General features: G+C 31.1%; 1 protein-coding gene across 1 annotated transcript; it reads right to left on the bottom strand.

The window, feature by feature from the left end:
• Nucleotides 1-8: 8 nt before the first annotated feature.
• On the bottom strand, nucleotides 9-16,048 carry LOC145741072 (uncharacterized). Its single transcript, XM_082558667.1, has 53 exons — nucleotides 16,042-16,048; nucleotides 15,910-15,969; nucleotides 15,484-15,546; nucleotides 14,738-14,836; nucleotides 14,438-14,610; nucleotides 14,189-14,337; nucleotides 13,895-14,103; nucleotides 13,653-13,777; nucleotides 13,369-13,585; nucleotides 13,132-13,251; nucleotides 12,922-13,033; nucleotides 12,518-12,773; nucleotides 12,356-12,425; nucleotides 12,161-12,283; nucleotides 11,879-12,055; nucleotides 11,535-11,720; nucleotides 11,218-11,364; nucleotides 11,053-11,143; nucleotides 10,763-10,941; nucleotides 10,560-10,686; nucleotides 10,277-10,415; nucleotides 10,033-10,140; nucleotides 9,738-9,926; nucleotides 9,356-9,607; nucleotides 9,098-9,254; nucleotides 8,847-9,012; nucleotides 8,631-8,749; nucleotides 8,360-8,499; nucleotides 7,996-8,194; nucleotides 7,779-7,913; nucleotides 7,513-7,670; nucleotides 7,224-7,376; nucleotides 6,861-7,050; nucleotides 6,656-6,781; nucleotides 6,507-6,547; nucleotides 6,173-6,362; nucleotides 5,938-6,045; nucleotides 5,757-5,794; nucleotides 5,483-5,666; nucleotides 5,334-5,371; nucleotides 4,980-5,166; nucleotides 4,741-4,836; nucleotides 4,495-4,586; nucleotides 4,246-4,401; nucleotides 3,936-4,170; nucleotides 3,621-3,845; nucleotides 3,254-3,454; nucleotides 3,035-3,117; nucleotides 2,777-2,882; nucleotides 2,566-2,667; nucleotides 667-2,403; nucleotides 317-449; nucleotides 9-165 (listed from the first exon to the last, which is right to left on the bottom strand). Exons 1-53 carry the CDS (start codon nucleotides 16,046-16,048, stop codon nucleotides 9-11), a joined length of 9,030 nt encoding a protein of 3,009 aa, XP_082414793.1.
• Nucleotides 16,049-16,534: the final 486 nt, after the last annotated feature.

Genomic DNA, 16,534 nt, shown 5'->3' with positions numbered 1-16,534 from the left:
TTAAAGTATTACTCTACACACTCTGTCTCAACACAAGCGCAAGTAGTTGCGTAATCGTATTTCTGTTGGAAAGTGGTTCCATTGGAACAAAGAAGATTTGCTAGTCTTACTTCAAAAGTTTTCATCTGGCAACATCGACATTGAGACACAAATGTTTTGGTAATGCTAAAAATAGGAATTTTTTAAAGAATTTACGAGTTTACCAATTTTTTTATATTCTATTTTAAAGATGCTCATAACTATTTTAATACTTTTTGCTAAATATAAAAACAAATTGTTTGCTCTACTAATACAAATTTTTACAGTTTTTGATTACATGTTAAATCTCGAGGAAGTAATACAAGCTCCTTCACAAGTTGGTATATTAACTTCGTTTTCAGCTGTGCAGTTTATTCCGTTGTCACTTACAGTCAACTTTCGCATGATGGGTGATTGAGAACAAGTTGTACCTGAAATTACAAAAAAAGTATGATTTAGGTAAATAAAATAGTTTATAAATTAATCAAAACAATATGTTTTGTGATAAATTGGGTTACTGCACGTCTTTGTTTTATGTGTTTAAAATAATTATGGGCGTTGTTTTTAAAATTTTAAAAACTAACTTGTGTCGCAATAGCAGTACTCTACAGGGCAACAATCAGAATAAGTTCCATTTTGAAAACTAACCTGGTCCACAAGTTTGCATATATGCTGCACAAATGGATGAGGATTCCACTTCATAATCGCACACAATTTTGTATGGTTGACAACATTCAACTGTTGGTCCATCTTCAACAACTATTTCACCAAATTTTAATTCACTTTCCCAATCAGATTTTTTCTTGTAATCAACAGAGCAAGTGGGACAAACACAGGTTGTATTTGGACAGCACAAGTAATCGAGGGGATTTTCTGGCAATGGTGAGACAGATAATATTTTTGAGGAATTACAACCATCAATTAATGTCTGATATTGAATAACACATGATGGGTTACATACACATTCATATTCTGGGCAACATTCATCAAATGAGTTTGTCCTATTTTTGAAATAATTTTCTCCACAAGCAAAGTTCCATTGAGGACATTCAGTTCGTAATTCGTTGTCGGGTTTACATTCACAATCATAATTTGGACAACAATTCTCGGTATCAGTTGGAGAAAATGAGGTAGAAACTTTTTGATAAGTAGGACATGATATATTTGGATCTGTACTAGGCCCTGGACATACATTTCTTTGACATTCATATTTTGAACAAGTGGAATTGCAATCCCCAACAATAAATTCTGTGCTAACTTCCACAGAATAATAACATACAGCGCAAGAGGGTTCCTGTTCACACGGTGATGGATCAGCAACACAAGTAGCATTTATAACACAACCACATTCATCTCTTTCTTCAGCGACTGGTCGACATCCAGGCTTACTCGTACAGTTAATAACTGGATCCAATGGACAATTGTCAGGACATTTGCAATACTTAGTTGGACAGATAGTTGTAGTATAATCTGGTACTTTAGGTGACACACAAACCAGGCTATTATTAGATGGTGGACATACACACTCATATGTATTACAACATGAATCTGTACTTGATGTAATGTCTAGATACTTTGGTAGTGTACAAGTTGGAGGGCTGTCACATGAACTTGTATCACAATAACAGTACTCTACAGGGCAACAACCAGAATAAGTTCCATTTTGAAAACTGCTGTAACCTGGTCCACAAGTTTGCTTATATGCTGCACAAATGGGTGAGGATTCAACATCATAATCGCACACAATTTTGTATGGTTGACAACATTCAACTGTTGGTCCATCTTCAACAACTATCTCACCGAGTTTTAATTCACTTTCCCAAACAGATTTTTCCTTGTAATCGATAGAACAAGTGGGACAAACACAGGTTGTATTTGGACAGCACAAGTAATCAAAGGTATTTTTTGGCAATGGCGAAACAGATAATATTTTTGGGGAATTACAACCATCAATTAAAGTCTGATATTGAATCAAACATGATGGGTTACATACACATTCATATTCTGGGCAACATTTATCAAATGAGTTTGTCCTGTTTTTGGAATAATTTTCTTCACAAGCAAAGTTCCATTGTTGACATTCATTTTGTAATTCGCTATCAGGGTTACATTCGCATGAATAAATAGGGCAGCAGTTATTGGAATCAAATGATGAATAAGTTGATATTCTTCTCTGATAATCAGGACAAATCAAATCTGGGTCTGTATGGGGTGGTAGACATGTTGCTTTTTCAAAAAAAGCCTGCAGAAATTCACAGTTTGCTTCTTGGTCGGAGGAATTGAATGCAGGGCACTGGTATCCACCACATATTTCTGGAGCGGATACAAATTGCCCAGGAGTCATTAACATTTCAGTGACAGGATGTTTACAAGTGGGAGAACATACTGTTTAAAAAAGATGCGATATTATAATAATTTATTCTTTAAATCCGAGCTTTATATAGAAATTGATAAAGGTGTATGCTTGTATTTGTAACGCTTCATTAAGATATTACCAATACCCAGTATACTTTTCATCAATGATAAGAATGGAATTAGAAAACTTACCACATCGGTTTGTATAAATGATGCATCCACAATTATCTGTACCATTTTGGACTGGTTGGTAATTGATTCCCTCCTCACAAACAGGTGGGTCAGAACAACAACCTAAATTTACATATTTTTAATTTTTTATATATTTTATGTCAAACCCAGTTTTATTTCTAAATTTAGTAATGTTCTGGTTTTTAAATAATATAGTGTCTAGCAAACATACATTTTTCAAGGATGCAAGTCCTGTTATCTGATGATTGCAACACATATCCACTTGGACAAGTACATCCTGAAACTAGAGTACCTCCACATTTTACTGGTGCCCCAGACTAAAATAACAAAAGTTTTTAAATATCAGATTCTATGTTAAACAATTATGAAACTTCAGATAACATGACCAGACTTTACTCTAGATAACATAAACAGATACTGAAAATCTTTTTTAGTCAAAATTTTGCTAAAACAATTATGTTTAAAATACTTTAATGTCATCACAGGTTCTGTCCATCAAGCAATAATCAACACAAAGCCCGTACTCTTGAATACCCTCACATTCTTCATTACCTTGCAAATTAAAAAAAAAATGTTATCCCTGATATTTAATTTTCAGCAGCTATCATATAACTTTAATTTCACAGATTTCAAAGCTGTGACCAAGTATCTATTACAAAATAATTCTTCCACATTTTACTTCACTTACCGTTGTTACAAGAAAAAGGATTTGTGTAATCATTACAAAACCCTTCCTGTTGGCAAGATATAACATGTTTTAAAAAAAAAGATGATGTACATGTATCACATTGTTCTTCTACAATAGATCTGCTCTCGTTTTGTTGAAAACATTGTTCAGCTTGACAAAGTCTTGCAAGTTCAGCAAAGTTTTTGTTAAAGTGACAAGAATCTGTGAATCAAAATATTTAAAATAATGAAAATTGCTTGTTATCAGTAAACCATTACAATAAATATCATTGCTGCATAATAGTATAGAAAATACAAAAAAGGTTCAGCAACATAAAAAAATTAAGTGAAAAGTAAATCTTTAAAATTTATTTTTTATGGATTTTTACCAAAAACCGAATTGCTTAGTGCATCACATGGATCAGGTAAATTAAAATAGGAGCAATTATGGCATACACCACAAGAACCAATTCCTTTACAACGTGTTTCATCGCAGGTATTATTGTTTCCACATGGAATGGGACAAGTTACATCTTCAATGTACTCTTCTTGGTAAATGGGTATTAATTCAGGGCAAACTGTCTCATTTTGGCTTTGATTCAAATGACAATTACCTACAAACAGAAATGTTTTATAAAGGTCTGTTACATTGTAAACAAGGTATTATCATAATACAAAGCAGAAAATTTTTATTTAAAACCCACCACACAATCCATAAGTTCCTTGTTCGCTAGATGCTGATACTTCAACATTATAAATTCCAATTGTGTCAGGGTTATTTAAAACATCTGGATGAGTGTAAGTTATAACCAAACCAACAAGATCTAATTCAAAGCGTATTGATGAAACATATTTTAGTGGTTCAATACCAACATGAATAACTTGCAGTTGCACTCCACCAGTATTGCTGTGTTGAACTATAAAATCGTCAACTTTAACCTAAATTATGTAAGAACATTAAAAATTGTATTAATTTTTAATATAACTGTTTTACAACTATAAATACAACTATACCTCTCCATTTTCAGAGCAAATTGTATAGGTTTTATTGTTGTACCAAATAATCAGCTTTTTTATACACATTTGGTTGATGGCATAATTCCAATTCGGAAATATTTCTGTGCAGAATTTTTGCTCTGCTGAAACCTGATATAAGTCACTTCCGATTGTCTGCAAAAAAGCTCTTTTAAACCTTAATGACTTAATTTAAAAGTTCTAAATCAAAAAAATTTAGAAATCTGTTAAAATAATGCAAAAAATTACCTTGGTAACAAGATATGTACAATTTCCAGTAAAGTCAACATTTTCACTACATTGAAAAGTGTTGATATTAAGCTGGCCCAAATCACACGAACCTAAATTTTACCATGTTGTTTTATATAAATAGTGTGTACACATCAAAATTTCAAAAATTGTAATTTAACAGACATAAAAAAATCAAAGTTTAACTTAAAAAAATTGCTTAAAAATGTAACCTAAAAAAATGCTCTCTTTAAATTAATAACTTACATATACAATCATAAGTGGTACAACATGTTGTATTGGATACAACTACTCTTTTTTGACCAGCTCCACATTGAACTGGTGTTGGACAGTATTTTGGTTCTGTTAAAATATATGAGTGATATTTTTAAATTTGGGACTGTTAAATTAAATTCTTTATATTTATTGCTTTTATTTGAACCCTAAACTAATCATAAATAAGATGACTTCTCATAGCTTAAAATATAAGAAAGTGAATATCCTACCACATCTGGTTATGTTGCCACAACAAAGTGTTTCATTAACAAACACAGTTTCCTCACATTCTCCACACACATCATTACTGGCACATGGTGGTGTATAGGGTTCAACCTCTGGACATAGCTTATTTGTTTTTATAACACGCATTGTTGAACATAGCGGGTTCAATGGGTTTGGGTACTCGTAACCAATCTTTAACAAACAATGTTTAGTTAGTCCAAGTTCTAGTTTGGTATTTATTGTCATAAATTGAAAATTTAACCCAATAGGCTACACTTATTAATGCATATTTCTGTTAAATTTAAATAAATGATCCTTTACAATTCAAAACTTTTTTTTTATTAAAATATTTTTCTTACTGCTTTGTTTTGACCATCAACTTTAGCATATTTACAATCTGAAATAAACAGTTAAAATTTTTATTATTATTTTAACTTAACAAACATGCCTATCCATTAAGTTGTAACAATAATTGTTAATTTTTTTAAATTTAAATCCTAAAAGTTACCGCAATAATGATTTATGCAACACCCAGCATTATCAGTTCCATTCTCAATTCTAACATATTGGTCATTCGGACATGTAATAGGAACACATTCGGTTGTTATTATCACCGTAGCATCGTATAAGTAAGTAGATTCGTTGTAAAAACAGCTGTAAGTCTCACGTCCATCAATCCATGTTTCATTGGGCTGTTGGTAAAAATAGAAGTTTACTTACTGCAAAAAGTATATGACTTTAGACTAAAATTTACAAAGACTAATAATGGTGAGTGAAAATACCTGAAAAAATTCTCCTTTATAGGAACATCTAACACTATCTAAAAACATAAAAAATATATCTAGTAACACTGGAATAATTTAAAGCAATTTTTTTGTAAGATAATCTCTTTTACTACTAGCACTAAAAAAACTATTTTTATATTTATTTAGCATCAAAAGTTTTTTAGTTTTCAAAACTTACTGCAAACATAGGTGGCACAACAATTGTAAAAGTTATCAGCCGGTTGGACCAAAACCAAAGACTCAACTTCAGTACATGTTGGTACAGCACAAGTCCTGTTGTCACATACTTAAAACGACAATTAAATTTTTTTCAATACGAACCAAGATAGTTTTTAAAAACAATTAAAAAGTAAACATTTTTGTTACAAATATAGCTATGTAAAAAGAATATTAACAAAATTTAAAAAACTCACCGCAATCAAATTCATAACAGCATGGTTTGTTGGGATTCTTAGTTACTTTCATAAGAGATTTGTGTTGTGCATGAGAACAAGTATAATTACAAGTTGACTGATGACAAGTATCTGTCACATGCACAGGATCTTCATCATCAAAACACTCCCGCTCACAACATTTGCCTTCTAACTGGTAATGCACTATGCCCTTAATAGAAACACAGCAATTTTATATTCAAGGTTTAATAGGTAAATTTTAAACAAATAGTAACTTAATTTTTAAATATTAAATTAGAATTTACATTATGCACCCATTTACTTCTATAAAAATAAGAAATTGTTAAAAACTTACTGTAAAAGGCAGCCCTTCTGGAGTAAGACATAACTGTGGTACTGAATAATAAAAAAAAACAATTTTAACACACAATAACACTATTTAAACATTAAAAACATTTCGCAACACTGTTTAAACATTGAAAATATTAAGCAATAAAAACTTACTACACTGAAAAGAGGGACAACACAGGTCGCTTTCGTTGGTGTATCCAAGAAATTTCTTTGTATAGTTTGCCTGGCAAGAAAAGTCAGTCCATTGTGCACAAATTTCTGATACATTTTGCTTGCATACTACAATAAATGTAAAAGAAAATTAAAACAACAAAAATTGCTTTAAAACTACAAACAAAGTCTATGTTGTAACACTAACCGCATGAATAAACTGGGCAGCATTCAGAACTGTCATGAAAAAATGATTCAACTTGTATTTCTTGATATTCTGAACATTCCATAGTTTTAAAAGATTGTGGGCATTGTTTTCCTGGTAGAGAAACATTGCATTGGCATTTAAATTCTGGACAGCATGTGTCAGGGTCATCAGTAGGATTAGTATAATAAACCTGTAATGAAGGCAAATATACATATGCATATATTATTTTATTGCAAGTATAGTAAAATGTATTTTCTTTTAACACAAGTCTAAAACTGGTAGACTACTTTTTACATGATTAAACTTTATTGTGCATCTTCAAACATAAAATAAACCTAACAATTTAAATTTAATTAAAATTACTTCCTGAAGTTCTTCATGTGAAGTACAAATGTTAGGATTTGGTGAGGTACAAGCATCATATTTGTTAACCAATATCTTTACTGTTGGACAAGGTGAATTGGGTTGACAGTGTTTAGTAATGCACCCATCATTTGTACTCCACGTACCACCAGTCTGTTTAAATATTAGTGCTAGTTGTTGTTGTTTTAACAAATTACAGGATCAAAAAAAATATTGTTTTTGGAATTACTAAAAACGTCCATTTTAAAATCCTTCTTTAAAAGAAAACGATTTTTAAAATTATACATACCAACTGTGTAGAGTTATCAGGTAAAACACAATCTTTACATGGACAAGTATAAACAGGACAACAATTTAAGGTAGAGTTTAATATTCTTTCTTCTCCGATACCACACTGCAAGTCCCAATTTGGACAGTTCAGAGCAAGATAAGTATCATTTTTACAAACTGCAAAATTTAAACTAAATATTAGGCTTAACTTTATATTGCGTTAAGAAAATGAGCCTAGCGAAGTATTTTATTGATTTACAAATGTTAAAAAATGATACTACTTACCACAGGAAAGATCAGGGCAACAACCATCGCTGTCAGGATAAATACCAACTTGCTGAATTTCCTGGGTTGACTCACAAGTAAATGTGGTTGGCCATTCAGGACAGGATGATGCAAGTTTAGTGTCATTATTGCATACTAAAAGTTAAAGCATGAACTATAACTACTTTAAGGCTTAAAAACAACTTTTCTTATAAATTAAATATTTTAAACCACTTACTACAATGCATCTCATCACAACATGGATCTGGGTCCAATGATGCATTTGCATAAACAATTACACCTGAGTGTTGGTATAGGGAACAGTGGATGCTAAATACGCAAGATGAGTTGGACGTCTTTTTTACAGAAGGGCAGTCTGTTTCAAAAAATGCACATTGCTGTTCATCACAAAATTCATCAAACCAAATTTCACCTGGCTGTATAATAAATATAAACAAGATTACCCATCAAAACCTTATTCTAAAAAAAGATAAAAAGAACTACTTTTTAAACAATAAGTTTAACAGAGTTCAAAAGCATAATTTATTTTTCTCGAAAAAGTTAACTCGAGCATAAATCTTATTTAACAACAATTACTTTACCGGTCTAGCATCTCCATTACGATCAATGCAATATGTCGGACAAAAAGAAGGAATTGTAGGTCCTACTACTGGTAAAACAGCAGTTACTGCTACAGTAGTGGTAGGCTGAATAGTTGCATTGGTTGCAGAAATAGTAGTAGCTGATGTATTAAATAATAAAATGTATTAGACATTTTTTAAAAATAAATTTATAATTTTTACCAAATAAAACATATATTGTTTTAAACAAAAATAGTTGCATTTTTAAAATGTCTTTGAAATATTTACATACCTGTTGTTACGGTAGTTTGAGTAACCACAGTTGTTGGAGACACAGTAGTTACAACTGCTGTTGTTGTTGCTGCACAAGTTGGACAGCTTTCCTCTGGAATACATGTTTGCAAATCCGGACTAAAAACAATTTATAGTTATTTTCTACCAAACAAATTAAACGCAAAAATTTATCTTGGATTAATTGGGTTGATTTTATTTAGAAATTTTTTTTTACCTAAAAACATGCCCAAATTGGCATTTAGGATGACATCCTTCCAAACATGGCAGGTGGCAGTTATATTGATTATTTCTATTGCAACAAGTATCAGGACAAGATGTACCACAAGGCTCAAATTCCCATTCACAAGTGTCATTTTGATTGTATTGCTCACACATTGTAGCTAAATTAAAAGTAATTCCTAAAAATCTACTTCAATTTTAGTACAACTAAGTAATGTTTTTAGTAAGTTTGTGAATTTTACTTACGACAAACAGAAGGTGACCTCCAACTAACTAGTATTCCATGATGGGCACAAGTATGAGCATAACTTGCTACTGATGTACAAAAACACTCACAATCACCACCGGCTTCACATCCACATGTGTCTGACATACAATGTTGGTAATATTTCTCATAATCAACCTACAATACACAATTTTATAACATGAATGTATACTATGTATGGCAAATATGAGAAACTACTTGTTTATAATTAAATTTAACAGTTTAAAAGTAAATATTACTTCTTGTCGACATTCTGTAAATGCAGGTCCTTTCATAATATTACATTGCCTTGTTGCCCATGACTTTCTGTTTGGATATAACTCACACAAATCAACATTGTTTGTTTGATTTCCGCTACTAACAGGACATGATGCTTTTAATCTCCAATTGTTTCCGAAAGCGACGCTACTGGTTACAATATCCAAATTTCTCAACAAAAAGTCATTGTTTTCATCTCCATTGAAGTCGCCACAAAGACCACAAACCTTCCCCTGTAATAACAAAATAATTTATTATTAATGGATAAAAAACCAATTCGTTTTGTCCAACATTTTTATATATTGATTCAGTTTTTACAATTTCAGTTTAAAAATCTTTGGATATTATTTAAAAAATCATTACCATGTGAAAATTTGCAAGTTCCAAATAAATCCTAGTTCCATGATCCCACATAAGAGTAATACCGGTAGCAGTTGATACAACGGTAAAAAATCCACTTTTGGTTATCTCATAAGGTATATCATCATCTGTAGAGTCAGCTATTGATGTTTCTTCTGGAGGTAATCCAGAATCAAGTTGAATCTGGTTTCGCTAAAAAATAAAAACAAATATTTATATGGCTAAAATAACCTTAACAAGTTATTGAGAAATTAACAACTTTTAAAAGTAGTAGTTATCTTTGATAGGATGAGCTTACCCCAAGAATTATAGTGATTGTTCTGGTACAAATATAACCAAGTGTTTCGCATGGGTTGGATTTAAAATAGATCATAAAATGACTATCACTATTTAATCCACATTCATCCTTTAAAATAAAAAAAGTTATTTAAAAAGGAAAAAACATTGAAAGATTCTGAATGGGGTAAACTGATACATCAATACTTTGTCATTAATTTCTTTGGTGATGTATTGACACCATTTCAAACATTTTTATAACTTACAGTTGCAAGTATGTATTCACAATCCCCATTGAAATCAAACCACTTTTGATCGAATGTTAAAAAATGAGATTCTCCAGTTAAACTACATTCACCTCCACAATGATTACCAGTACAAGACCACTGGCCTTTATTACATGTGCTAAAAATGTATAAATATATGCTTAATCTTAAAAGCTAAATTGACTTAAAGATATTAGCAATTTTAAAATACAACATTTTAAAGTGATTCAATCTGAAATGTTTCTTACCAAACATTGCAATTTTTTTTATAAGTGTTTCTTACCAAACATTGCACTCAACATTTAAAGTTTGAGTGTCGTTGTAGGCCTTATTATTATGTAAGCAAGGGCAATAATCTGGATCAATGCAACTATCTTCATACCAAACATAACCGATAGGACATGTGCAACCTAAACAATAAAATCAGCAGAGTAACTTACAATAAAGCATTTTAAATGGCTATTAAAAAAAGTCACTTAATTTTACCTGGTTGGCATAATGTTTCTGGACATGGCAAATCTCTATTTTGGCAAGTTTTTGAACACTCGGCTCCATATTTTTCGCCATCATACCCCTCTGAACAGTTGTGGTACACTTGCCCAATTGGACAGCTTGATGGAAGGGTGCCTTCACCTTCACATTCCAACCTTCCTCTTACACATTGACTTAAATAAAAAGTACAAACATCTTAACTAATGGTTTAAGCTGAACAAAATGTTTTTTTATTTTTGCTCTATTTAAATCGAAATCAGGAAACTTTTTTTTAAAGCACCTACCATAAAACTCCTGGTGTGTGAATAGTTTGTCCAGGATTGTACCAAGTACCAAGGTGGTAGCACGGACACATTTTATCCTTAACACAAACACCTGCACATATTTTGCAATGTTACCTTAATCCATATTAAATTATGTAATATTTCCTTAACGTTAACTAAACTTACCCATTGGATCAAGATAAAGCCCTTTGGGACAGTTACATCCCTCACAACATTGATTTTCACAGGTCTCTGGCACTGACAATGATCGACAGTTTTTTCCACAACCCGAAGCACATCGAGCATATTCTTGCCCCCCTTTACATATCATTTCTAATACAAACAACAAAAATACAACCCTTAATTATAAGTGATAAAAAACTATTAAAAAAAGGGATAAATTAAGTTTGTTGTATTTATGTTACATTAAAGTAGTTATTAAATTAAAACCATATGCAGCAACTTACCACAGAAATCTGGTGATCTCCAATTTAATAAAATACCTTCTTCAGAACATTTATGAACATATACAGTTAATGAATCACACATACACTCTGAGTTTAAAGCCTTTGTGCATTCACAAAACTCATATCTACAGTTCTTATAATATTGATCAGGATCAACAACATTATGACAAGCTACAAACTTTGAACTATAGATATTTTCACAGGCCTCGGTAGCATAACTTGCTGTTGTCCAAAAATAAACATAACAGTTATTCCTATTTAAATGGTTTAACATAAACTATTTTATTAAATAGAATTGGCAATAGTAATATTAAAAAATTGGGTCAAAAGTGCCAAGCATAGAAACAAACAAAACAATGTAATGCTTATTTAAAATTTACCTTTATCACTGTGTACTTCACATGGATGTGTTTCCTCTACAGGAACATTCGGGCAATCTTGGTTTAACTTCCAGGAATTTCCAAATGAGGCAGCTGTGCTTTCAATCATATTTTGTGATGAAATGAAATCATCTGCAGCATTTCCATTGTAATTTCCAGCAACTCCACAGACTTTACCTGCTCATTTATAAAGGTTACATTTCGTTTTTTTTTTGGTTTTTTTTATGGTTACATTTCGTTTTTATATGTTTTACAATATAAAAATGTAAATTTAAAAGCGACCTCTATATTTTTGTGGAATCGTAAGAAAGATGGTTTTATGTCCATCCCAAATTACTTGAATTCCTGTAGCTTCATGTTTAACTTCCACATACAAGGATGAAAGTTGAAATATGTGTAAGTCACCTAAAATAATGTTTTTTTATTTATATGGTTGTGACATATTTCCTTATGGGTTTTTAGAAAAATTTTACTTACCAGATTTGTAAGGTAAATGAACTTCATATCTGTTAATGTTTACAACATAATCATCATTCAACGAAATTTCCTAAAAATCAAAGTGCAATTTGTGAATTAAATATATCACATAATAAATGTAAATTTTTATTTAATAAATAAAATTAACACTAATAAAATTACCTGAGTTCTTCCATGAATATGAAGTAAAATGGTAAAAGCTTTTACACAACTGACACCAGCATCTACACCACATTCACAATTTTCCAAATAAGTTGAAAATGTGTTGTCCACACAATCTTTTGCAAAAATATACTGACACCGCCCATTAAATGTGTAGGATTTTTTGTCAAATGTTTCAATATGACCATAACCTTGAACAGTAGCTGTTCCAGGGCACATAGATTCAACGCAATTCCACTGGCCAGATGAGCAAGTGCTAATATCAATACATTTTAATAAGTAAAGATTTTTTTGCAATTAAGAATAATATGTAAAGGTTTTTATGCAATTAAGATTAATATGTAAAGATTTTTGTGTAATTATTAATAAAATAAATATTTATTCACTAAAATGATATAGTTTACCAGTTATTGCATTGATGTATACTGGCCTCACTACCAGGTCTGTATTCTATATCTCTGTGGATACAAGGACAGTTTGACAGCACAGTGCATTCTCTTCCATTTGCATAAAGATCTGGGATAAAAATTTGAATTCAATTAAACTGTTTGAGTACCACCTATTTTGTTAAACATACAAATAAACGCTACTGATAACTAAAGCACATATCTTACCACTTGAACATTGACAACGATCAAAACAGTTTTGGTTAGGAACTAAATGTTGCATCATACAAGTTGGAGGAGATTCGACTCCACATTCATGCCAATCTTGAGCTCCTGTACATGTTCTTACTGTAAACATTAAGTTGTTATACACAATGGAAAGCAAAAATTCTTTTAGTATAACCGAATAAGGGAACATGTAATGAATAAAATTACAATTTTATATATACACTATGTGTAACTTACAGCAATGAGTTTCTGATCTCCAGTTTGGTGTATGCCCCCCAGCTACAGCACACTGCCTTGAATAAAGGGACACGACATCACACTGACAATCAGGTCTAGTTTTGTAGCCACACAAACACAGCTCAGTTTTACATAACTCATAAAATTTGCTCGGGTTTAAGTAGTTATGGCAATCAAGGAAATAGGCCCAAAGAATGTTGCAAATCAAAGCAACCTCCTAAAAAACAAAAGTTGCAAAATAGTTTGTGACATTTAAGTTTAGTTTGATATGTTTAACAATTTACATCTGTTGCTATGCAATCTGTGATATTTTGGTGAATCATGGCAATATCGTAACACGTTTCATCCACATCTTTTTCAATCCAGGTCTTTGCAACAATATGACCTTCAGACCATACCACTGTTTCTCCTAAATATAAAAAAATTTTTTAGCAATGGATGCTTGTAAGAAATATATATATATAGATATCTCTTGTCAATTCCAATGCTATTGTTGTTTATGTAAAAAATGTTGAGGTTATTTTACCTTGCCTAGAAACTAAATCGTCTGAACTCAACCCGTTGTAGTTGCCACAAAGACCTGTAGTCTTATTTTGGTAAAGGTCAGGCGATAAGATAATATTAACTGATGATGACACAACATCATATCGAAGAGTCATGCCTCCGAGTGTCATTATCACATAGGGATTGATACGAGAAACCATAATACCATATCCATCATATGGAAGTGAGATTCTGAAAACAACTGGTAATTATTCAAAAAAATTAATGTTTACTTTATATATCTTACAAAACACCTTTTAAATACAGTATAACTTACGGTGCATCATTAATTGCAACTGATAATTCAGAGATTGTGATCTTTATATTTGCGGAAGACACATAAACAGTCACTAGACTGATGCAGTTACCATTGGAGTACACATATTTATTGTTTTGGGTACAATTCGGGTTCTTACGTACCAAAACCTATTAAACAATAATGGTTTACAATTTTTTTAAATTTAAATTAAAATAATTTTTCATTCACAGCCATTTTTTTATTTGTTTAAAACCTGGTAGGGCATACCTTGAAATCTACTACATCTGTTACTGATACCATTTCATATTGACACTTTCCTGGAAAATCATACACCAAACCATCAAATGTAATAACATTACCAGGACCAAACATGGTACAAATTGAACCTGATGTTTCAACTGTTGTGTCTACAACATCACTTTGGTTTTTGTCATAACCATCTAAAAAAATGTTGCTTCTTGTTTATTTTACAAAGAAAAAACTTGCAATAAATTACTGTAGTATGTAACGAACGTAACAAATATATTTAAGTTAATGTTAAAAGTACAACGTTATACATTTGCTTACTATATTGACACCGAAAGCCGAAAAACATTGGGGAACAACGACATTCGTTTATTTCTATACAGGTGCCGCCGTTCAGACACGGTTGTTGATCGCAAGAACCTGTTAAAAATGTAAAATCAGCTCAAATATGTTAAAAACAGTTCAGGTTATTAACATGTGCTAAAATCTTAACTTTTTAAACAGGGAAATCCCCCAGTTTGGTTTCTTTTATAGCTCTTGTTTTAACCTTTTACAATCTTTGTGGGCCTATGTAAAAGGTGGAGTGCTTGTGCGGAGTGCGGAGTACTTTTTGCCTATGTAAAAGGTGGAGTGCATGTGCAGAGTGCGGAATGTTTTATTTTTTAATGACGTCACGATCTGCGTGGGGGACGTCATTAAAATATTATTTCATTGTGTTTATAGCATAAAATAAATATTAAAACAACCGTGATATTCAAAATGTAAAAACACATTCGAAGCAGTTTATGACTTATTATAAAAGTTTTTGAGCGGAAATGACGTCATAACCCCTCTGTGCCACATTTTTATTGCCCCAATCTTAAAGTAAATTTAATTTTCAATCGAATTTTGCTAACTAAAAGTTGGCACAAAGGGGATAAAGGGGTCAACGGGAGCAATATTTGACGAAAATACGTATTTCGATTATCAGTTTTTGAGCGGAAATGAAGTCATAACCCCTCTGTGCCACATTTTTATTGCCCCCAATCTTAAAAAACGTTTTTTAGTCTAATTTAAAATACACTTACTTGGCGGTTCAGATGTAACAGAGGATGGGTTAGCAGTTGTTGCTTCATTTATTTGTCGCTTTTCTAATCATATATCCAATTTTAATACATTTTATTTTAAAGTATATAAAAAAAGTTACTTTACCAATCTTTTTTTAGATGTGAATAACATCGTTATGTTAGTTGTTGGTGAAAAAAACTTACCTACATCAACAATTAGATCTGTTTGAGCTCCGATTCTAAAATAAAGACAAATGTGCAGCGACATTTAAAAAATATAAACATTTTGTTTAATTTTAAAATTAAGATATACGTACTTATTTAAATATTCATCTAGAGTCGAAGCTCCATTTTGAATAACACTTGCTACAAAATAAACAATGGCTTGTAAAGAAATACTCTTAAGATAGCAAATTATACCGCACTAAAAAATATCTCGAATTGTACCTGTTAGTATAATCAGCAACCCACTTAATCGAAATTCGTTTACCATAATGTGATTATTTTCTAAAAAAATGTTAAAAATTTAACAAATTTGGTTAACAATGCGCTATTTTAGAAAATTAATTTATTTCATACTAACCATTTTAGTCTTAAACACCTTTAAAATAATTTGCTACTTTGCATAACGTCCTAAAAATTGGTTTAAAAGTTATTCATATCCAGGAACTAAGCTAAATTAGCCAGATTCGTAGTAATTATTTCCGTACATTACGAATAAAGTTCAAAAATCCAAAGTTTGCACGCAAAAACAAGCGGTTTATTGCGTGATAGATAATTTTATAAAAAACGATATTCAAACCTTTTGCAATAAAATAATGTTAAATCTTTAAAATTTTTGTTACAATAACTGTTATTATAACAATTTTAGTACCACTCAATTCCTTTTATTATTTTTTTATAGTAACTTATATGTTGGGGATAAAAATCATTCACGTGATTTGGCAAATCATGCGTAACAACGTGTCAATGATTTATTGATTTCAGTTTGTTTTGTTTTTGTCTTAAGTGACGAATTATAGTTTTAAGTTGTGTTGATTAAAGTTTGTAGGTCAAGTTTTTGCTGAGTTAA

Source organism: Corella eumyota, chromosome 1, assembly GCF_963082875.1.
Source record: "Corella eumyota chromosome 1, kaCorEumy4.1, whole genome shotgun sequence".
NCBI lineage: Eukaryota > Metazoa > Chordata > Ascidiacea > Phlebobranchia > Corellidae > Corella > Corella eumyota.
This window is presented reverse-complemented; position numbering and strand designations above follow the sequence as displayed.